The 25,243-nt window shown below is 38.0% G+C and overlaps 2 protein-coding genes across 2 annotated transcripts; both read left to right on the top strand.

The window, feature by feature from the left end:
• Positions 1-7,805: 7,805 nt before the first annotated feature.
• On the top strand, positions 7,806-8,408 carry LOC149154768 (uncharacterized). The gene has a single exon (XM_089444226.1). The coding sequence runs from the start codon at positions 7,806-7,808 to the stop codon at positions 8,406-8,408; it is 603 nt and encodes a 200-aa protein (XP_089300352.1).
• A 4,292-nt stretch (positions 8,409-12,700) lies between these two features.
• On the top strand, positions 12,701-13,180 carry LOC149154767 (uncharacterized protein At4g02000-like). The gene has a single exon (XM_089444225.1). The coding sequence runs from the start codon at positions 12,701-12,703 to the stop codon at positions 13,178-13,180; it is 480 nt and encodes a 159-aa protein (XP_089300351.1).
• The last annotated feature ends 12,063 nt before the right edge of the window (positions 13,181-25,243 follow it).

Genomic DNA, 25,243 nt, shown 5'->3' with positions numbered 1-25,243 from the left:
GGAATGAAAAGAAATCGAGTTGCAATTGATTAAGATCTATCACTGTTCGTAGGGGCCCTCCATAGATTAGTTCACAATCTTCAATCAATGCAACGCATACACACAAACCCAATTCTATTGCTGGCAAACAAAATTCACACACTGTTTCAAAATTACATCATTCGGCACGCACCCAAATCACAATGCGGCCATAAGTTTTATAACAAGTCGCTGGCATAGCAACTTGAGTAATTTAAGTCTAATATCTCTATCTTAGCTAAAGTATATCGCTAAATCTTCAATTTGCTATTCCAAAAGAAAATTGATAAGATTTCAATTGAATTTAGATTTCGTTTCGGCGATAATCCTGCAGTTGACTTGGAGTTTGACCGTGATCTCCTGCGCTTATCTTAACGAATAGTTTCAAGGGGATAGGAAGGAATCCACGAGGAAACCATTCTCTATCCATCCACATCCTTCGCTGCTAACTTGGGGCTTCTGAACCTATCAAACAATGGAGGCAGCTATAGAAATCTAGATTAGCTGCAGAAACAGACCGATTCAGTAACTAATTACATTCTTTAACAAGACAATAGGGTATAAAACCAAACATGAATAAGAAGACATATTATTGCATAGCTTCATCAAAACCTAGTGGATATGGCTTTATTTAGGTGGTAGATATATAAGAAAAGAGAGAAGTATTAGGCAAAAAGGGATGTCATGGTAGGACATTCTTCAGACTCTACATTCCCCCAGACTGGAGATTTTGTATGTCCTCATACACTTCTTCCTTGTCAGTCACCTGTGCCTTCTGCTTATCACCTCCAATTTTCACTGTTTTCTTCTTTTTGGCAGTTATTGGCATTCTAGGTTTCCTCATGAGAATTTTGTATTTTAAGCTGATAATCTCTCTTTGCATAATTCTGTTTTCCTTCTTGAGCTTTTTTTTTCTTATATCACAAGCTCAGATGAAGGATGAGATTGTCACATTTTGTAATCGAGATCTCACTTTGTGTCTTCAATGCTTGATTCCCATTCTTGAGATACCAGTTCAATGTTTCTAATTCAAAGATCTCCTACTTTAAGATGTTTGAGGTTGATTGTTCATTTACCTGGTTGCTCCCTTCTCCAAGACTCTAAATTTTTTCTTTGGTTGTTGTCTCTTTCCTTTCCAGTGACTCTATATAGTCATATATTTCCTGTTGAATAGGGTCAATACCCAGACTATGCACTGGGCTTCTTAGAGGTGAGCTGTATGGTTGTGGTGATACTCTCAGTGATGATCTCGACGACCCTTTTGGAGAACTTTCAAGGTTTCCAATTGGCTCATCCTTTGTTAGTTCATTCTCTGTTGGCTCATTCTCCATTGGCTCATTGCCCTCAAGGTCAATGTACTCTGTAGTTTTTGAGATTGTCTGCGGAACTGTGCTTAGCCTTGTACTCCTCCTCAATCTTGAGGTTTGTATTCCCTGTACTTTTCTTCTTTTAGTCTCTGATCTTTCTTCTTGAGGAGGGGGCTTAGTTTGTGAGAATTCTTCCTTACTTATGTTGGCTTTCTTTCCTCTAGGGTTTCCCCTCTTCATTCTCTGCAAAATCTTCACTATAGGCAACTCTTCTTCTAATACTTCTGTCTAAGTCTGAGGTGCCTGCTCCTTTATGATTTCTATGGTTCTCTTTCTTCCTCTGGGGGCCCTACTGTTGCTTGCTTTTTTTGGGGATTTTTCTTCAAAGTGGTTCCTCACTAGGAAACTCTCCTAGTTATCCCCTATACTTTGGAGATGAAATTCAACCAATATTTTTATCAGGCCATGATGATACATGGTGTTTTCTATACACTGAATTTTCTTCTGAACGTTTGTAGACATTTTCTTGAGACTATTTAAGAGGAAGTAGGGAAGGTTCATCTGGTGATCTTCAAGGAAATGCATCATCATCCTAACATGATAACCTACCCTCACAAGTGACAAACTTTTGAAGCACAAGTAATAAGTTTCTCCATTTATTCTTAAGAGCAGTGCTGGGAATACCTTTCTTGTAGACAGTAGTGTCCATGTTCGGATTTTTGAGGAAGACCTTCCAATCCTTGCCATCAATTCCTCTGTTCTTAAACCATTTTTCCCCACTCCTTGGTAGCTCAGTAGCCTCCGCGATCATGGATTCTATTATGGTGAGCTTAATGTCTCCTATTTCAACCTCAGTCCCATCAAATGAACGTGCAAATGTCTTGGTTACTTCTCTGTGAAAACCATTGAATTTTTCAATGAACCACAACCATTGTTTCTTTTGCAGCAGCTCCTTAGTCTGTGGGTACCCCTCCAAGAATTGCTTTCTTGCTGGCTCAGTTTGAACAATTATCCCCATTTTGAAGGATGCTTTGCCTCGAAGACTGGTTACCTTGAAAATAAAATGGAGTTAGTAGGGTTTGCTAAGTGGCGGAACGATGGGGTAGCTATGAAAGTTCAGAGGAGTGTAAGAATAGGGAAGAACATGTGAATTATCGTAAGGGTTATAGGAATGAATCTGACTGTTAGGCGCATTTAAAGTGATGATTTGGTAATTACTTTGTTGGATTTGGAATGGGGATGTGACATGACTTTTAACTTGTGGCATATGATATTTTTGTTAGGCAGCCATCACCCTTAGGTTATAATGATTACATTTTAATGTCCAACAATACTCTATCTTCTTAATCATATATATAATATAACCTTCCCCATTGATAAATTAAAGTAGCATGTACCTTTGATCTCTTTTGCTAACTTTATTTGTTGTCATTTGATCTCCTACAGGTACTTTTCTCTGTTACCTATCCTTCAATCCAAATCTGCAAGTGTCCTTGTAGGTTCAAAAATTTATTAGATTGAAAAAACTTGTCATAGCTATGGAAATTTGTCCGAGTTGCGGAAAATTGTCCAAGCTGTGGAAAGTTGTCGATTCTGCAGCTGTGAAAGAAGAATAAAGGGACTTTATTATTATTTTTTTGAAAGGAAAATTTGAAGTGCTCACAAAAATTGGTTTTCACTCATTTTTTGTATAAACCTGCCAACAACATGTTGGTTTTCATGTTTATACTTTTTTTTTGATGTATATATATATATATATATATATATATATATATATATCTATATATATATATATATATATATATTAAGAGTAAACTGAGTAAAATTTTCTAAGGTGGGAAAGAAGAAAAAATCTTCTTGACCATCTTCAGTTCTGAATTATCTTGAAACATTTTAACAAATTCCTCTTTTGTTAATGGCTTTTGGTAAAGCCCGAGTCGATGTCCATTTACTAATAGAGGAATTTTTTCTTCATCAATAGTCATGATTCTGACTGCACCGCTATCAAGGAAATTTTCAACTTCATAAGGTCCAAGCCAATGGGTTTGGAATTTTCCTTGAATTTTTTTTGAATTTTGAATCAAAGAGCAATGTCCAATCTCGTGGATTTGAAATTTCCTTTCTTTAATGTACTTATCATGCCATCTTGATCTCTGTTGTTGAACTAGGCTAGTTATCTGAAAGGGCTCTTGCCTGATTTCATCAAGCTCATTTAGTTGTGTCATCCTTTGCTTTTGGGCTTCTGACAAGTCAAGATTTAACTAGACTGTTGTCTTATAGGTGTGGATCTAGAACTCTATTGGAAGTAAGACTTGCTTCCCATAAACAAGTTCATAAGGAGTATGCCCTATAGTATTCCTCCATGTAGTTTTGTAGGCCCATAAGGCTTCTGGAAGTTTTTTCACCTAGTCTTTCCTATGTAGATGTACGGTCTTGGTAAGGATAGCCTCAATCACCTTATTTGTGGACTCAACTTGTCCATTGGCTTGTGGATGGTATGAAGTTGACTTCTGATGTTTTATCTTGTACTCGTCCACAAGCTTCTGTACGAACTGTCTTCCTTGATCTGTTACAATTTCTCTTGGGACACCAAAACAAGTAAACATATCCTCAAAAAGAAATGAAACTACAACATTTTCAGTAGCAAAAGGAAGTGCTTTAGCTTCTACTCATTTAGTGACTGTAGTGTCCTATTTTTCTAGTATAGTTTTGTCACTCCTATCAAGGGTTATATATATATGATAGGTTGATCACTTGATTGAGGAATAATGTTTTACATACATAGTTATATTTCCTTTTATGTTTATGTATGACAGATTGATCACTGGATTGGGGAACAATTTTCTATATAGTTATATTTCCTCTTATATGTGGCATCATTGATTATCCGTATTAGATGGTTTTGGTTAAGTAAAATGTTATACATATGTTTTTTGTTTTATCTGATTTATGAAGAAGGTGTATGACATGGATGGTGATCCAAGATTGAGACACATATACACATGGATTCTCATGGTTATGTGGAATAGATGATTAATTATGATTTATGGATGATACATGATTTGTGTGTTTATATATGCCTAATATTGTACTAAGCAAGATGTGGTAGGGTACCTGGTTATTTTCCAACAAGGATGTTCAATTATGAATGATTGTGGAAGTCATTTCTTCAAAACCAAAATGACCGTGGAAGTCATGCACCATTCTGGGTAAAATGTGATTAAGTTAATTTCATTGTGAAATTCATTTGATTCCTTTGATCTATGAGATTGTAATGTGTGCAGGTCTTTGAACAAGGCCTTACTAGCGAACCATTAGATGGGTAAAAGCTCACAATCAGTACCATAAGGAGAAATGCAAAGTTTCAAAGAACAATAGATGAGAGGGCATGGAAATTAGGGCATGGAGTCCTAGATCCAAGAAAGATAAAGGCGTGAGTCTTTTATATTTAGGGCACGGAGTCCTGAATATTTAAAAAGATCAAGTTGTGGAATCTTGGATCTTTGGAGTAGATCAGGGCGCGAAGCCCTTAATCTACTAAGGCACGGAGATGCATGAAATAGGGGTGCGGAATCCCTATTCTCCAGAATAAAAATACCACTCATGGATGAATTTCCTTAAATAAAATTTCATTCTCACAATTCTGGAATGACTTTCTAAAAATAGAAAGTCATGTCCAACATCTCAAGCACGACTTTCCAAAAATAGTAAATCACTTTACATAAATTGGTAATCAAGTGGAGTTGAAGAAAAATGAATTAAATTATCATTAATCAATCCTAATAGTTCAATCTTGATTGAATCCTCAATATTATTAATATTATTATTATATTTTATGAGACTATGATATTATTATTAAAAATGAATTACAAGTCAATTTTATCTCCTCAATCAATTCACACATCTCCTTCACGACTCTCATGGCTCTATGTAACTCTCTCTCTCTCTCTCTCTTTCTCTCTCTCTTTTAAATAATTCATTATACTCTATTTTATGCACTCATCAAAGAATGGCATATTCCTTTTCACTCATTAAAAATATGTCATAAAATATTCCTCTTACGCTCTCTTTAATGCATATGTTACACTCTCCTTAACTAAGGCATGCATACCTCTCCTTAATGGCATAAGTTACACTCCTCTAAATGGAATCCAATGCATGCACATTACTCCTCCTTTATGACAAGAATTGGTTTCTCCTCCTATATATGAGTCTCATGTATTCTCACTTGGGGATTATGAGGCCAAGAGTGGAAGAGACTTGAGGAAAATAGTGAGAGGGAGAGATATGGAGAGTAGCCAATTGCTTCCATAATAAATATGAAATTATTGTTAAAATCCTAAGATCTCTAGCTATTGAGGTTGGCCATGAGTGGTATTGAGAGGAAGTGAAAACTTGCTTCCTTAGTTTGCCTTGAAAATCTCTCTACTGTTGCCTTTTGGTACTGCTTGTGAGCTTTTGCAGCTCGGGGATTCCAGGGGAGGAAGTTCTTCCTAGATATGGTTGGGAGGAAAATCGGGTGGTTCACAATGAGTTGGTAAGGATATTGGAGCTGGAGCATACTCCCATTTTTTTGAGTTGTATAAATTCACTGCCAGGTATGTTGACAACATTATATTGTGTTTCTTTTTGTAGTTCATTACATGGTTTTTCTTATTTGGTTGTTGACTGAAACTTAGATGTATATCAAATGCTGCACACTAAATGTTGAAGGAATTTTGCAATAACTATAGTTTATTTTATGTAAGTTTTTTTTTGTACAATTTCATTGCAAGTTGATTTACATCATGTCTTAATGGCTGAAGCATTCAGGCTGCCATGAGTTTTATGAAAACATGTTAATAGAATAAATTTGGTTTTTCCTTCTCTTTTTACAGCTGTAGATAAGTTTTCACAGTATATGTTTAACAAAGGGATAAATGAGATAGTATGAATTTGTTTTTGGTTGTGGTTTTAAATAATCGCATTTTTGGGCATTTATGTTTTGATTTATTTTAACTTCAAGGGGTATCTGTACCTTATGGCCATGTCGCCCCAACTTTGATTTCAAAAAATAGAGTTTTAGAATCCAGTTCTATAATCTTCTATATTTTACAAATTTGCTGCTGCTGCCTGATGGTTTGTCTTGCTTTTTTTTTCTGTAGCTGTGATTTACCTGGTAATCTACTTTTATGAAACCAGTTTGTTATATAAACTTGGAATTATTATTTTAAAGTATCAATGGATAATACATTGATAGTTTAATAAACTTGTGACTGCTTGTTTGATAGTTTAATAACTAGCAGTTTGTTTTGTGACTGCTAACCGTTGTTCAAATTCCCAATGGATGTAGCAACATTGCTGCAATCTATTTGTAAAAATTCTTAAATATTTATAGTCATTATGTTCCTAAATTTTTGTATATGCAGCAATCAAGATGGATGACAGTTCTACTTATGTATTAGGTTCACTTCTTGGCATTATTGACAAAGAAAAAGAAATTATGTAATCTTAGATTCATGTTAGTTAATTTTGGTGAAATCACCTTAAGGTTTATGGTTGTAAGTGTTTCACAAAATGTCTCAATGGTTGTACATTTCATGCTTGCAAACTGTTTGACATAATGCTTCAATGGTTGTAGCTAATTACATCTATGAATTGTCTATAAAAATGACTAAGTAAATTTAGGATTTGCAACCAAGGTGTTTATGGAAATATCTCAAAGAATAAGCATGACGATTCCATGGAATTAAAAATCCATGGAAGGAAAATTGGTTAGGTGAAATGTTGTAATTGTTAGCTCACATATGAATTCATAATAATTGGAAACCACTCCTTTAGAAGTTGAATTATCTTGTTTTCTTCCCTTTGTTTTACCAAAGAATTCATAGGCATATTATCTAGAACAAAATCAAATTAGTCACTATTAAACACTCTTAATTGCAATAGAATGAACAATTAGTTTATTGGAAATTGTGGTTTGTAAATATTGATATTATTTATCCCACTAAAGACTCTTATCATTTAAATGTGATTTTAAGACTTATGGTTGTAAGTTTTGGATCTTGAGGAACCATGACCAAGTAGCCTTAATGAGAAGTTTAATATTACCATGGGTTAGTTAGTTAGTAGAAATTAGTATGTAGTGTAAAGAATACCAATAAAAATAAAAATAAAAAATATAGATATATAACCTTGCATTAACTTTTACGTCTTAAAAACTTAAACTTAAATCGCATTTTGAGTCAGCCTTAGTATAATACTGATGGTTGGTAAGGTGGGACCTTACATATGGTATCAGAGCCAAGTTAAAACTCTAGGACCTAGGGCTTGCCTGCTAATATTTATTTACTTACCTAAATTTTTCCTTGGTCAGGTTAAGTAATCATGGAGAGAACATCAAGGAGGAGGAAGGAAGTCTCATCTCCACCTCCCCAAGATAAAGAATCTAAGCAAATATCCATCAGGGAAGTAAGGGATATGATGTTATCTTTCCAAAATATGACTGAAGTCTTGATTAGTAGGGTTGGGGGAAATCCTTCAGTGCCTGGTTCTTCATCTCAATTAGAGAGGCAAGAAATACCATCTGATGGAGATGTACATAGAGAGTTGGAAAAAGTTAAGCTTCCTATCTTTAAGGGTACCACAAAAGGGGAGGTAGCAGAAGCTTGGTTGGAAAACATGCACCTATGTTTTGAGTTGTGGAATTATTCTAGCAACCAAAAGGCAAAGTTGGCTATATACCAACTTAAGGAGAGTGCACTATTATGGTGGAGGAACTTAGAATCCCAATTGGGATACTCCATGTCTACCTTGACATGGGAACGATTTGAAGAGGAATTTCGAGCAAAGTACCTTTCTGCTGAATACTTGGAGAGGAAATTGAATGAGTTCCATGATATTAAGCAAGGAACTAAGACAATCCTTGAATATGAAGCACGATTCATGGAGTTGCTTAGATATTCTACCCATCTAAATAGTGAAGCCCTCAAGGTAAACAAGTTTTTGTATGGATTGAATCTTATTATAAAGGAAAAGGTGCACATTTTGAGGCCTAATACATTGCAAGAGGTAGTGCAACAAGCAATTATAGCCGAGGAATAATTATTGGGGAATAAAGTGGGGGAAAAATCCCAAATCTATCATTCCATGGGAAACCTCCTCGAAGGGGAGGCCAATATGTAAGACATAAGTTAGGTGGTTCACATCATCAGGATTTTCAAAAGAATCATACTTTTAAGAACCAAAAAAATAATCCAAGGCAACATCTTCAACAAAGTAATGCTCGCACTCAAGAATCACCTAATAAAAGGGTCAAATTTATGAAAACTACTCCTACTAATGGATGTTGGACTTGTGGAGGACCTCATTATTTGCAAGATTGCCCTGAAAAGAATACTAAAGCACAATCAGAGCAAGAACAAGTCACTATTAGAGATATGGGCAGAGCCCATAGGATTCATGCAGATGTGCAAAATTGCCAGGTCGAGCATCAGTCTACAGTGCTTCAAGCATCATGTAAGCTAAATGGTATGGTTGTTACTATTTTGATTGATCTTGGCGCAACTGAAAGTTTTATTTCTCCTAATGCTTTATTAAAATGTAAATTGGTGGCAATAGAGAAAAATGATTTTGATCAGGTTCAGATGGCCTCAGCACGATCTCAAAAGGTTGAATTCTTAGTGCAAGAGTGCCCTTTCGACTTGGGAGTGTGTGTCACAAATGTGAATATTTATGTCATGCCACTTGGTGAATATGATGTGATAATTAGGATGGACTGGCTTGAAGCCCACTGGGCTGTGCTTAGTTGTCGAAGCAAAATCCTTCATTTTTTGAGTGATGAGGGCCAATCTATGGTTATCCATGGGGAAAGGAGACCTATTTCTTTAAGACTTATCTCATTCTTGCAGATGAAGAGAAGTCTTAGGAATAGATGTCAAATGTATGTTGTAATGACTTTAAATGAGGGAGAGCTTTCATCCTTTGAACAATATCCTTTCCTTTCAAAATTATTCGATGTCTTTCCATAGGAGTTGCATTGTTTACCTCCAAAGGGAGAGATTGACTTCTCCATATAGCTAAAGCCTAGTACCAAACCTATATCCAAAGATCCCTACCGAATGTCTATTTTTGAACTTCGTGAGTTGTAAGTGCAACTTCAAGAGTTATTGGATAGGGGTATGATTAGACCTATTGTTTCACCTTGGGGAGCTCCAGTGATATTTGTAAAGAAGAAGGATGGATCCCTTCGGCTCTGTGTTGACTACATGCAACTGAGTTGAGTAACTATTAGAAATCAATATCCTTTGCCTCGCATTGATGATCTATTTGATCAAATGAAGGGAGCCACCATATTCTTCAAGATCAATCTTCAATATGGATATCATCAACTGAGAGTTAAAGAAGAGGATATTTCCAAAACTGCTTTTTGAACTCATTTTGGTCTTTATCAATTCGTGGTTGTTCCTTTTGGGGTTATCTAATGCCCCACGAGTGTTTATGTGTCTAATGAATGGTGTATTTAGGAATTACTTGGACAAATTTGTACAAGTGTTCCTCGATGACATCCTAATCTATTCAAAGTCCCCAAAAGAGCATGAGCAACACCTGAGATTGGTGTTACAATGCTTAAGAGAAAATAAACTTTATGCAAAAATGTCCAAATGTTCTTTTTTCCAATCAAAAATCCATTATCTTGGACACATTATCTCCAGTGAAGGCATTGTTGTTGACTCAACAAAGATTGATGCAATTTCAAAATGGCCAACACCCTCTAATGTGCATGAAGTGCGTAGCTTCATGGGTATGGTAGGATACTATCGGAGATTTGTGGAGGGGTTTTCAAAAATAGCCAGCCCTATCACTTCATTTCTTAGGAAGGGAGTACAATTTAATTGGACAAATGAGTGTGAGCAAGCATTTTCCAAGCTCAAACAATGTTTGACTACAAATCCGATACTTAAGGTTCCAGATATGGATAGACCATTCATAGTATGTACTGATGCGTCAAAAGATGGATTGGGTGCAGTATCATCACAAGAGGGTAGGGTGATTGCATATGCCTCTGGGAAGTTAAGGACATGTTTGGTATTTACTTACTAAGGAAAGTTAAGCTCTTAATTCTTTTATCAACCCAGGAAAATACACTTAGAGGTGCTCACCTAAAGTATATAGATCTAGAATGATCTTAGGTTCTAATGATAGCCTAGTGAATGAAATTAATAGTGCTCTCTTACAAGAGATCCTTCATTATCTTTTCAATCACTCAAGCATTAATCTAGATAAAGCAAATCTTATGAAATTCTGATTGTCTAAGTAACAAAAACAGAGTGTTAATGACTGGTTAAAATCCTAACATCCCCTTACAAGAATATTGCTCAATAGAACTTTTCCAATCATAACAATCCAAAATAATTTCAATAACAAATTAAATCAAACAATGAATAAGATGAGTAATGTTGCAAATCAATAACAGTTGAATCTCTTTACAAGAATCACCTATCAAACTGAAAATTGAATTTAACAACTACAATCTGAATCACTTGGAAATAAAACAGAACTATCTTCAAAGTCAAAGCCAATAAGCAAATATGGAAATTGTATGACAACAAGCATGTATATCAATTTCAAGATCAGAATTGGTTGAATCCTTTTACAAGGTTCTTTTCACTATGAATGCAGGCTCTTTTCAATTGATAATTCTAATAACATAACCTTTACTTTACGAAAGATTTTTCGGCGAAAATCACATGAGATACCATTTGTTGACGCATTTCGAACCAACCAATGTGGTTCATCGTCAGGACAAGTTGAAGAAACAGATCCAGCTTAACATGTTAAATAGTCTGAGTAGAGCCTCCAACAGCTAACTTGACCAACGACTAATTTTGACTTTTGGACCAGGGTCATAATTTTTTTTTTATAATTTAAAGGAAATTAGTTATATTAGGTGACCAATCCCTTAATATATATATATATATATATATATCTATATATATATATATATATATATATATATATATATATATATATAATAATTTTAATTGGTGTTAATAGTTAGTTAAAAGGTATTATTTTATAATTAAAAATTATAAGTTATTTAGTATTCAAATGGAAATTAGTTATCTAAAGGACCTTTCTTATAATATATGTATATATAAATATATATTAATAGGTTGTTAAGATAAAAGTTAGTTAGAATTAATAAATATATTAGAACGATAAAATAAAATTAAGTTAACTTAAATATCTAAATGTAAAAAAAAAAAAAAATTAACGAGAAAATAATATCAAAAATAAATAAAATAAAATAACGAGAAAATAATATTAAGTTAACTAAAGCATCTTATCTCCGGATCTACTGAGCGCAAAGAGCAATCAAATGCAAACCTCTTTTAGAGTAAAAAAAAAATTGTTCAGAAATAAAATAGTTCTAATAATAAAGCATTCGGGGGGGGAAGGATGGGCACCGCAGGTCTCCGTAAGGGTTTTGGTTAACCCTAGCTTTTACTGCAGCCTGTTACCATTACTGCTTGCGTACCCGTAGACGACAGTTAACAACATCCATTCCCGTTCCTGGCCCATCTGTCGTTTTCAGGATGTCTTCATCTGCAGGTATATTGGGAGAATCAATGGACACGGAGGAGGTGGATTATACCGAAGACCCACATCCTGACCGCATTATTTTTGGGTGCCCTAATTTCTTATCTTCGGAAGCTGGCCCTAGTCTCCCGTCGGATCGCTTTCCGCCTAATACATCTCCGGTGGTCGCCCTGCCAGAGCACTGTTCGGCTTTGCCTACAGTTGGGAATATCTCCCAGGTTTCCTCTACTCTGGACATTCCACCTCTGTCCCCTAGGACCCTTCACATTCTATCTGCTATCTCGCCTCTGTCACCCCCTTTCGACCCTAATCCGCCCATTACTTCTATCTTCGCCGCGACGCCTACAGGTCCCCTACCCTTGGTGGCCCCAAACCCTTCTGTTACTCTCCATTCGCCATCATGGTGCTTCGAGACTTCGGCGGTCAGGGTTAGATCTGTTAAATCCACCCCTCTAGATGACTCCCCAGACCCATTAGTGGACCACCCATCTGCACCGCGTTCGCGGAAGAGAAAATTTAAGTGCGTGAAAGTGACCTCAAAAGACATCTCGATCCAGTTCGGTGAGACCTCGGCTATTGGGGAAGCAGTTATCATGGCTAACACTATTCTGGTCCGTCATGTTCGTGGAAGGGCATATTCGGCCACTCGACTCACTCTATGGGTAAAGGAAATCTAGGGAGGTGTTCTTAAAGAATTACCAGAGGTTCAAGTTTTACCTAGAGGTTGGTTCGCTCTTCATTTTGAAAAAGAGAACTACACAGACTTGGTGCTTGCCAGATACTGGCACATTGAGATGGCATCGGTCCTATCAAAGAGATGGAGCCCTCTCTTTGATCTTGAGAGAGAACAAATTGGGGCCAGTCCATTATGGGTTCGCCTACCAGGACTCCCTCTTCAGTACTGGTGTGAGGAGGTTTTCATTCGTATAGGGAATGCACTGGGGACATATCTTGATCATGATCGATCCTTCGTGGAATCAAGGAACAGAACCCTTGCTCATATTCTAGTACACTTGGATACCCGCGAGGATCTGGAGGAGAAAATTACACTGCATTGGGGAAACTACACCAGGGTACAGATTCTGGACTACGAGGGGGTTCCTTTTCGATGTCGACGATGCAACAAGGTAGGGCACCTATTCAAGGATTGCCCCCTGAACAAGAAGTCAGAGGATACCCCTATAGCATCTTCTGTACCCTCTAGGACCGTATCACCGGCTACACAGCATCCTCCTGCACCGGGTCCTACTCCCTTGGCCAACATGTCTCAATAGGCAACGGTTGCGGCTCGCAGTACTCGCTCGCCTCTGGTCACCAGATCTCGGGCAGCTACAGATGCCTCCATTGTTTCAGGTACATCTCTCTCTCCTCCCTACTTTTGTTTTTCTCTCTATTCCTCCATGCATGTACCATCCATCTCTGTTGCACAATGCACTTTGCCATCCTCGCCTGTCATTGCACCATCCGCCCCCTCTTTTCATTCCCTATCCTCGCCCTCCACTTCTCCATCTTCATCTCGGGGGTCAAAGTCTCATCACTACAACCTACGTCCTCGCATTATAACCCGAGAATCCCCGTTGTATTTTGCTGGTTTGGGTCTGGCCATACCCGGTACAACCCCCATGACATCTCAGGGGAGAAAATCTGACCTATCAAAGGCTATCCGACGTGCTGGAGTTGAAGTCGCCTCTGGCCATCAATCTACTCTTGACGGGGTTCTTAGAGCAGCGAACACCCCTGCTAGCATTCCCCCATGAAATGCCTTTCCTTTAACTGCAGGGGCATGGCTAGTGCCTCAAAGAAACTAGCCCTGCGTAGACTTTTTGAGATTGTTCCTGTCGACATTATACTTCTTCAAGAAACCCTAGGCCCGGCTGATCTCATATCCGATTCCTTAACCTCTATGTGTCCGGGGTGGAATTTTTCGGCCATAGACTCTACTGGGCGATCCAGTGGCCTTGCGATTGGATACAACCCCAAATCCATCAGAGTACAAGCCTCCTGGGGAGGTCAGGGGTTTATGGGTATAGATCTCTTTTCGGCAGACCTCGGGAACAGCCTTAGGGTTATAAACATCTATGGTCCATGTCAACAAAGGGAGCATTTCTGGCAACACCTGCTTGGTCTCTCTATTTTCTCTGCTGAGCACATCATCATTGGAGGTGATCTCAATTTCTCCCTAGGCTATGGTGAATCATGGGGATCTATGTCTCAGGTGGACTCAATCACTGGATATATGACTGATCTCCTGGAAAGACATAATCTGATCAATGTCCCTATGAACAAACTTCTGCCCACTTGGCAGAGTAGAAGGGTGGGTGAGGCTGCCCTTGCTCGTAGACTTGACAGATTCACTGTGAAAGGGACCCTTATACAATAGCTGCACCACTACAAACAATGGGTTGGAGCTGGAAGCATATCGGATCACTCCCTTGTATACCTGGAGATCTCGTGACATATTCAAAAGCCAAAAGCCCCTTACAAGTTCAATCATGTATGGCTTCAGGACCCATCTTATACTCGGATGGTCTTGGATTTTTGGGCTGCAAATCCGATTGATAGATCAGACTCTAGCAAAGGGATTCTGCTCCAATCTATCCTAGCTCAAGCACCTATCCATCAACTGGGCCAGAGAAAAGCACCAGTGGGAAAATTCGGCTCTTCTGCACATAGAATCTGAACTCTACTCCCTACTGGATGAACGAGGTTTGGGGTTTGTCACTACTGAAGAAAAATCTCACCTGGTGGAGCTTGAAATCCAGAAGTCACAGATACTAAAAGACAGAGAGGAATCTTTTCACCTTCGAAGCAGAGCTATATGGTTAAAAGCAGGGGATGACAACACTCGGTTTTTCCACAACTATGCAAACGGTAGAAAAGTCACTAATACTATCTGGAGCATGCCGACTCTTGAGGGAGGAGTGGCTGACACTTTTAACAAGCTCTTACACTTAGGATCCTCACACTTCAGGAACCTCTACAAAAATGCTCCAGGCTCGACTATTGTTGATATTATAAATATTGTTGGTCACTTCCCCAGATTTGTAAATGGGGATGAAGCGGAGGCTCTTTTTGACCCTGTGACTCCGAGGGAGCTTGAGGGCACATTGAAATGGTTCAAAAAGGATAAAAGCCTGGGTCCAGATGGTTGGACCATTGAATTCTACCTTGCTTTCTATGAGTTGCTCTGCCATGACCTGCTAAGGGTAGTGGAGGAATGTCACGTAACTGGGACCTTGTATAATGCCATCAACTCGACTTTTATCGCTCTTATACCTAAATCAGACTCCCCATCCTCCTTCAATGATTACAGACCCATTTCTCTGTGCAATTGTCTCTATAAGATCATCTCCAAGATTATTGCTAATCGTCTCCGCCCTATCCTGTCCCGTCATATCGCCCCCCAACAATTTGCTTTCCTTGAACACCGTCAGATTCATGAAGCTATTGGCTTAGCCCAGGAAGCCATCCATTCCATCTGGACCAGACACCATAAGGCCATCACCCTAAAGATCGATTTGGCAAAGGCATTTGATCGTGTCAGCTGGCTATACATAAAGATGCTCCTTATCCATCTGGGGTTCCCTCACAATTTCATCACTTGGATCATGGCCTGCATCACCACTCCAACTTTCAGTGTGCTTATAAACGGGTCTGCATCTCATTTTTTCCATTCTGAAAGAGGTCTCAGACAGGGTTGCCCCCTGTCTCCTCTTCTTTTCTTGATCGTCATGGATGGTCTCAGCCGATTGATTGCATCAGCTAAGAGAGAGGGTGATCTCTGTGGTCTCAAGATATCTGATGACTGCTTCCTCACCCACCTACTGTTTGTGGATGATGTCATTATTTTTCTTGATGGCAGTATCAGGGATTCCCGATCCTTCTCAAAGATCCTCTCCCTTTTCTCATCAGCCACTGGAATGTTAGCAAATAACTCAAAATCTACCATCACTTTCACCCGTACTTCCATCCATGAGTCTCAATATGCTCATCGTCTGTTTCCATGTTGCATCAATCTTCTAGATCGGATTCTTAAATACCTAGGGTTCTGGATCAAGCCTGTCAGCCAGAAGATTGCTGATTGGACTTAGCTCATCTCAAAACTGGAGAAGAGGCTTAACATTTGGAGTCACCGATATTTATCCAGAGCCGGCAGACTTGTATTGATAAAATTTGTTCTTGAGGTGACGCTTGTCTATTGGATGGCCCTCGCCTGGATTCCGAGAAGCATATTGGCCAGGCTTTACCAAATCTACAACAAATATTTATGGAATGGGAACCAAGATAAGCGGACTTTTGCATGGGTGGGCTGGAATAGGATAGTGTTGCCCAAGAAATGGGGAGGCTGGGGATTAAAATACCTGCCTTTATTCGCACAGGCTCTTGCAGCAAAGATGGGGTGGACTTTGCTCACGGGACAGAATCTCTGGACCTGCATCTCATATCACAAATACATTTGGCCTATGAATATCATGGAATGGATCTGGCTTCCTAACTGGCCCAAAACTGGCATCTCATCTGTCTAGAAGGCACTTCTTCATTCATTGCCTCTCATTAGGGACAATCTGGTTTGGAGAATAAATGATGGACATTTGGCTCGCATTAGATTAGATCCATGGATTGGGAGTGGTGGCAGACATCTGTTATCCAGGAACCTCATACAGCATCTACACTCCCATGAGATTAAGGTCCTAGCTAACATTGCGGATCCTCTCAATACCACCATATTTGCACAATGATGGAAATCCGCACAACAAATTAATCTGCCACAATGTTGGCACCAAGAATGGAATGATTATATTACAGCTCTTCTTGAATCACACATTAGGATCAAAGAGGGACTGGATGAACTCATATGGCACCAGTCAGACAGCGGTATGTATACTCCTAAGTCGGGCTATCAAGCACTGATATCACACAAAGTTCCGGACCTGATTACATTCTGGTGGAGGGCTATTTGGAAACTCACAGCAACACCTTGGATCAAATTATTTTTTTGGTGTATATTAAGAGATAAAGTCCCCACTGGTGAAAATCTCATGCATCGAGCCATCTACGGGCCTACCTGGTGTACACTATGTAAAAATGTAGTTGAATCGACTCCACATCTCTTTCTGAAGTGTACAACCCTGATGGAACTGTGGCAAAACATATCTAATTCTATCAGTTTTACGGGCACATGGGATGGCAATGACCTGAACAGAGCCTGGGAAAGTTGGTATCACAGGCACAAAGGATCTAAATTACAGAGCCTCCCGCTTATAATCTGTTGGTATCTCTGGTTGGCATGGAGCTGGAACATATTTGATGGCAAACCTATGAGCTGGCCACACACTTTTGCACTAATCATATCGGCTTACAACGATATGCCTGAGCCTCCCCAACCTCGTACCCGAAGGCCTCACGACCCTCCACACATCGATAAAAATGCCCCTTGGGCATATTTTGATGGTGCAGCCCAACAGCAGGGATGCGGAGGCGGTTTCATCCTTTACATTAGCGATCAACACTACTATAAAGTCAGAATGGGTTTGGGGATTGGCTCAAACAATTTTGCTGAACTCATTACTCTTCGTCATCTCATGCATTTCTCATTGGGTCATAACTGCATGAACATTCATATATATGGAGATTCGAAGATCATTATAGACTGGTTCAATAATATTACTGCTTGCCACACTCACACACTCAGCAATATATTGGATGAAATAAATAATATGAAGGCTCATTTTAATGATATCACTTGCAATCATATCTACAAGGAACATAACAGCAGTGCCGACGAACTATCCAAGGTGGCCACGTCACTTCCCCGAGGAGAGTGGTTGATCCAGGAGCAGCGAGGGTCAAATGCTTTCCAATATTACCATCAACCCTACATAGACCCTCACTACCACAGGGCGGATAGCCCATGAACTGAATAGTTGATAAAATTTTGAAGTTACTGTACAGTTTTTTGGACAGAAAGTATATAAATGGCCCTGCGTGGAAAATATGTACATAAAACAGAAAGAACTTGAATGAACATCCTGCGTGATGTTTCTGGTAAATATGTTGATATTTTTTGATCGCTTGCTGAGCCCTCAGGCTGACAGACTTTAGCATATGCATTCGTGCATCTACAATATGTAATTTTTCAAAGTATAATGAAAGATTACGATTTTTCCAGGGGAAAATATTATGTTAACTAAAAAAAAATAAAAAAAATAACGAGAAAATAATATTAAGTTAACTAAAATATAAAAATAAATAAATAAGAGGAGCCAAAAAACGAGGAGGGGGGCGGAAAAACGACTAGGAAGAGAGTGTTGGGACCCAACACCTACTGATTTTCCAACCATCCTCTCTATTGAGAAATCTCAATAGAGAGGATGGCTGGAAAATCAGTAGGTGTTGGGTCCCAACACTCTCTTCCTAGTCGTTTTTTCCGCCCCCCTCCTCGTTTTTTGGCTCCTCTTATTTATTTATTTTTATTTTTTTAACATTTAGATATTTAAGTTAACTTAATTTTATTTTCTCGTTCTAATATATTTATTAATTCTAACTAACTTTTATCTTAACAACCTATTAACATATATTCATATATACATATAATTTATACATATATTATAAGAAAGGTCGTTTATATAACTAATTTCCATTTGAATACTAGATAATTTATAATTTTTAATTATTAAATAATACCTTTTAACTAACTGTTAACACCAATTAAAATTATTATATATATATATATATATATATATATATATATATATATATATATATATATATATATATATATATATATATATATATTAAGGGATTGGTCACCTAATATAACTAATTTCCTTTAAATTATAAAAAAAAATTATGACCCTCATCCAAAAGTCAAAATTAGCCGTTGTAGGCTCCGCTCAGACTATTTAACATGCTAAGTTGGATCTGTTTCTTCAACTTGTCCTGACGATGAACCACACTAGTTGGTTCCAAATGCATCGACAAATGGTATCTCATGTAATTTTCGCCGAAAAATCTCTCGTAAACTTGATATCGATCACAGAAGCCTCAACTCTACAATTGAATCCCTGCACAGAATAACCTTTACTTCTTCACACAAAATAACTTCTAATTTTTGAATTTGAATATATAGCTAGTAAGGAAACTTAAAAACAGAGTGTACCAGCGTAGTGATGAGGGCCCTTCAACACTTCACAAGCACACTATAAAACAATTCAGAAGAGTGTAACCATTGGATCTTGAGACATAAATTTGGTGATGAAGTCTGTATTAAGTTTGGAATAAAAAATACACAAGCTGTACTTTCATATGTTCACAATCTAGCTCTAAAACATAGTCTTCTTCCATAGGTTATTTATCATGAATCCTATAACAAAATAGGCTATTCCTCCTCCCTATTATCCTAATAGAATTCTATTAATTACATCCAAGAAGGTAGAAATTGAATCAGTTCCTTCATTTATGCAAAAATTCTCAAAATAGAAATTATTCTCTTCATAAAATCTAGAAAACTTGCTGAAGTGGCTGGGTTTGACTAGCATTGATCAGACACTTGTTTTGTTCAAAACTAAAAGTGGATGGATGATCCACCATCCGTGTACATTTTACTTCATGCCCACAATCTTCAAATTTTCTCACTTGTTGTGCAACATGTCAAAAAATGGAGCATTTACAGGAAGTCACAACTTCTTGTAATTTTATGGAAAATGTCATTTTTAACATAATAATTTCAAAAATTAATTTCAAGCTAAAAATAATGATAATTACATCATATCATTTAGTTTCTAAGGATTATAGCTGGAATATGAAGGTTAAATGGTCAAAAATGATAGTCAAAAGAGTTTTTTTTTTTTTTTTTTTTCTTTTTTTCTAAGTAATATTGTTCTATTAATATGATACAAAAAGGTAATTACAAAGAGGCATGGCCTCAATAGTATTGAGCATCATTCATCACAAGATAAAACTATCTAGCCTTCACTGCCCCAACAAAGGGGAAACCAATCCATGAAATCAAAAGAACACACACAGGGGTTATCAGTTTTGTCCAAAAAACAAAAAGATATTGCATAGACATAACCATAAAACACTTAACCGTAAATGCCCAGTCATCGTGAGAAGCATCCGCCTGGAAAAAAGGGAGGCACCTGGCTGCAAAGTGGCGAGACTAGAGATTGTTTGGAGCCAATTCTTCTTCGATCGGACACGTGTATTTGTACCAATCATCTTCTTCGTTTGACGTGCCACTACCTTGAGATGGATGGATGCCCTCGGTGCTACCTGCGCCCGCATGCACTCCAGACGTGTCGCCCCGTCGGCTTCCTGAAGCCTGCGTGTCACCAAGTTTGCTATCCGCAGCTGGCTGACTGCCAGCCAATGCTTTACCATGCAGGGTGGCTCTGTCTTCGTCGGGTTGCTAATTGCCTGGGTTGCGAATGCCCCTGTTGCTTGGTGTTGCCCTATTCTGCTCATCATTGTGCTCAGGCGGAGGTTCTGGTGGTCAATTTCTTCAGAGAATGTAATAGTAACAGTGGTTGTGATTACGGGTTGATTCAGGGTGCTATGAAAATGGAATTGAGTGGTATGGGGAGTTGGATGCGGAGGAAGGGGAAAATTGGTTGTGTGAACCGCAGCATCCCTCCGTCCTGTACCTTGGAGCCTGGCTTTTCCCCTTCCGCTTCGGGTGTCTGGGTAACGGCCATAGAATGAGCTATGTGGATTGGGATTGTCAGCTGAAGAAGCAGGGGAAACAGAGTCAGGGCTGGGCATTGCCAGAGGGCAGATGTTTCCACCACGAGTGCCTCCTCTCCTGCTTCGCATTTGATGTTGGATGCGAGCCATGGCAGGATTGAGAGCAAGGTTAGCAACAGAGGGGTTGGTGGAATAACTACGCAGAGAATGGACAAAGGAGGTCTGAGCCGGGGCTAAGTTGTAGAGTCTGGTATGAGAGTAATGAAATCCATTGCCCAGGTCAATACAACTTAGCAGCCAGCATCAACTACTTGTTACAGTGCGTGAGCAGGGCTCTGCGGCCTGCGGAGGGCAAACACAATGGAGAAAGGGGGGAGGAATTGCATAATGATCTGCAGGTGCCATGGCTATGAGTGTTGTGGTGCTGTCTCGGCCATAGGACTCATTTAATGGCGCCTGCAAGGTGCCTTGAATGCGTCTCAGGTTGGCATGGGGGAAGACGCAGGTGGCCATGTGGCCAGCCCTTCCATCGTCCGACCATCTTATCATTTTAATTGCCATGATAATCACCCACATCCGAGTGTCAAAGAGAATTTTAAGTGGAATGGACAGTCATAATTTGATACCAACAGGACGCATGAGAAAAACTATGCAACCCATGATCTAGAACTAGGAGCTATAGTTCATGCCTTACGACTTTGGCGACATTATCTAGTGGGAAAGAAATTTGAATTGAAAATAGATCACAGAGGTTTGCAACATATATTTACTCAAAGTGATCTAAATGCTAGGCAAAGAAGGTGGTCAAAACTCCTAAGTGAATATGATTTTGACATAACTTACATCAAGGGTACATTGAACAAAGTAGCCAATGCACTCAGTCGAAGACCACAAATATTTTCAGTAATTCCATTGAAGATTGATTTACGGGAGCACATCTTGAGGGCACAAGATGTAGATGAATTGTGCAAGGAAGTTAAAGTTTCTCTTTTTGGGGAGGGGGCTAAGAAAAACAAGGTATAAGGGTATTCTTGTGATGATGACGATATGGTGAGATTCATGCAAAAGATTGTAGTTCCAGATCAAGATGGGCTTCGTGAGTTCATTTTGAAAGAAGCTCACCGTGCAACATATATGGCTCACCCAAGAGTCCAGAAGATGTATGGTGATTTAAAGCAAATTTTCTTTTGGGCAGACATGAAAAAGGATGTAGAAATTTTTTTGGAAAAATGTTTGGAATGTCAGCTAGTTAAAGCAAAACATGGTCATCCAGCAGGATTGTTGTAGCCACATAACATTCCTGAGTCCAAATGGGAAGAAATATCTATGGAATTTATTGTTGAATTACCTGAAACAACCAAAAGGCATAACTCCATTTTGGTGGTGGTAGATAAACTTACTAAGAGTGCCCATTTTATACCCGTTAGAGATACTTACAAAGCATCTGAAATAGCATAAGTATTTATCAAGGAGGTGGTTAGACTTCATGGTTTTCCTAAGAAAATCATATCAGATAGGGCCTCTATATTTACAAGAAGATTTTGGACTAGTTTCCAGGGAGCCCTTCAGACACAATTAAATTTCATTACGAATTATCATCTGGACACTAATGGCCAAACTAAAAGAGTAAATCAAGTGTTAGAGGACATACTTAGAATGTATGTAATGGATCAACAATCTAAGTGGGAAGATTATCTTCCTCTAGTGGAGTTTGCTTACAATAACAGTTATCACAGCTCCCTCGGTATGGCACCTTATGAGTTATTATATGGAAGACCATGCAAAACACCTTTAAGTTGGGATAGATTAGAGGACATAATCTTAGTAGGTCCTAAAATTCTTCAAGAAATGGAAGAACAAGTGTGTCGTATAAGACACAGATTAAAGTAGACACAGGATATATAGAAGAGCTATGTTGATATAAATAGAGTCGATTGTAGTTTTAAAGAAGGGGAATTTGTTTTTCTTCGAGTAAAACCTCATAAAAGCGCTATTAGGTTTGGGAAAGGATCTAAGCTCTCTCCTCGATTTGTTGGGCCTTTTGAGATCATAGAAAGGGTTGGACTTGTGGCATATCATCTTGCTTTACCACTAGTTTTTCATCATATGCATGATGTATTTCATATTTCAGTACTACATAAGTATGTTCATGATCCTTGTCACATTTTAGATTGGCATCAATTACAGGTAACGAACGAAAGAAATCTTAAGGCAGAGCCAGTTTTCATTTTGGACCATCACACTGGACAACTCAGACGTCACACGGTGGACCAAGTAAAGGTCCAATGGGACTCGTATAGTACTAGTTCTGCCACTTGGGAAGATGCATCTTCTATGCGTCTTGGGTTTCCTTTTTTGTTTAGCTAAACTTCGGGCCAAGTTTACTCCAAGAGGGGGAGTATGTAGTGTCCTATTTTTATAGTATAGTTTTGTCACTCCTATCAAGGGTTATATATATATGATAGGCTGATCACTTGATTGAGGAATAATGTTTTACATACATAGTTATATTTCCTTTTATGTTTATGTATGACAGATTGATCACTGGATTGGGGAACAATGTTTTATATAGTTATATTTCCCCTTATATGTGGCATCATTGATTATCTGTATTACATGGTTTTGGTTAAGTAAAATTTTATACATATGTTTTTCTGTTTGTATCTGATTTATGAAGTAGGTGTATGACATGGATGGTGATCCAAGATTGAGACACATATAGCCATGGATTCTCATGGTTATGCATAATAGATGGTTAATTATGATTTATGGATGATACATGATTTGTGTGATTATATATGTCTAATATTGTACTAAGCAGGATGTGGTAGGGTACCTGGTCATTTTCCAACAAGGATGTTCAATTATGAATGACTGTGGAAGCCATGCACCATTCTGGGTAAAATGTGATTAAGTTAATTTCATTATGAAATTCATTTGATTCCTTTGATCTATGAGATTGTAATGTGTGTAGGTATTTGAACAAGGCCTTACCAATGAACCATCAGATGGGTAAAAGCTCACAATTAGTACCATAAGGAGAAATGAAAAGTTTCAAAGCACAGTAGATGAGAGGGCATGGAAATTAGGGTGTGGAGTCCTAAATCAAAAAAAGATAAAGACATGGAGTCTTGTATATTTAGGGCATGAAGTCCTGAATATTTAAAAAGATCAAGTTGTGGAATCTTGGATCTTTGGAGTAGATAAGGGCGCGAAGTCCTCAATCTACTAAGGCACGGAGATGCATGAAATAGGGGTGCGGAATTCCTATTCTCCATAATAAAAATACCAATCATGGATGAATTTCCTTAAATAAAATTTCATTCTCACAATTCTGGAATGACTTTCTAAAAATAGAAAGTCATGTCCAGCATCTCAAGCACAGATTTCCAAAAATAATAAATCACTTTACATAACTTGGTAATCAAGCAGAGTTGAAGAAAAATGAATCTTATCATTAATCAATCCTAATAGTTCAAACTTGATTGAATCCTCAATATTATTATTATCTTTTATGAGACTATGATATTATTATTAAAAATGAATTACAAGTCAATTTTATCTCCTCAATCAATTCACACATCTCCTTCATGACTCTCATGGCTCTATGTAACTCTCTCTCTCTCTCTCTCTCTCTCTCTCTCTCTCTCTCTCTCTTTTAAATAATTCATTATACTCTATTTTATGCACTCATCAAAGAATGGCATATTCCTTTTCACTCATTAAAAATATGTCATAAAATATTCCTCTTACGCTCTCTTTAATGCATATGTTACACTCTCCTTAACTAAGGCATGCATACCTCTCCTTAATGGCATAAGTTACACTCCTCCAAATGGAATACAATGCATTCACATTACTCCTCCTTTATGGCAAGAATTGGTTGCTCCTCCTATATATGAGTCTCATGTATTCTCACTTGGAGATTATAAGGCCAAGAGTGGAAGAGACTTGAGGAAAATAGTGAGAGGGATAGATATGGAGAGTAGCCAATTGCTTCCATAATAAATCTAAAATTATTGTTAAAATCCTAAGATCTCTAGCTATTGAGGTTGACCATGAGTGGTATTGAGAGGAAGTGAAAATTTTCTTCCTTAGTGTGCCTTGCAAATCTCTCTACTATTGTATTTTGGTACTACTTGTGAGCTTTTGCAACTCAGGGGTTCCAGGGGAAGAAGTTCTTCCTGGATATGGTTGGGAGGAAAACCGGGTGGTTCACAATGAGTTGGTAAGGGTATTGGAGCTGGAGCATACTCCCAATTTTTTGAGTTGTATAAATTCACTGCCAGGTATGTTGACAATATTATATTGTGTTTCTTTTTTTATTTCATTACATGGTTTTGCTTATTTGGTTGTTGATTGAAACTTAGATGTATATCAAATGTTGCACACTAAATGTTGAAGGAATTTTGCAATAACTATAGTTTATTTTATGTAAGTTTTTTTTTTGTACAGTTCCATTGCAAGTTTATTTACATCATGTCTTAATGGCTAAAGCATTCAAGCTACCATGAGTTTTATGACAACATGTTAATAGCATAAATTTTGTTTTTCCTTCTCTTTTTACGGTTGTAGATAAGTTTGCACAGTATATGTTTGACAAAAGGGATAAATGAGATAGTATGAATTTGTTTTTGGCTGTGGTTTTAAAT

Source organism: Pinus tabuliformis, chromosome 9, assembly GCF_031772625.1.
Source record: "Pinus tabuliformis cultivar Carrire ecotype Pingquan chromosome 9, CPIR1, whole genome shotgun sequence".
NCBI lineage: Eukaryota > Viridiplantae > Streptophyta > Pinopsida > Pinales > Pinaceae > Pinus > Pinus tabuliformis.
This window is presented reverse-complemented; position numbering and strand designations above follow the sequence as displayed.

Coding starts and splice junctions, on each gene's coding strand:
- LOC149154767 (XM_089444225.1), top strand. CDS start 12,701: ATGGCATCGGTCCTATCAAAGAGATGGAGCCCTCTCTTTGATCTTGAG.
- LOC149154768 (XM_089444226.1), top strand. CDS start 7,806: ATGACTGAAGTCTTGATTAGTAGGGTTGGGGGAAATCCTTCAGTGCCT.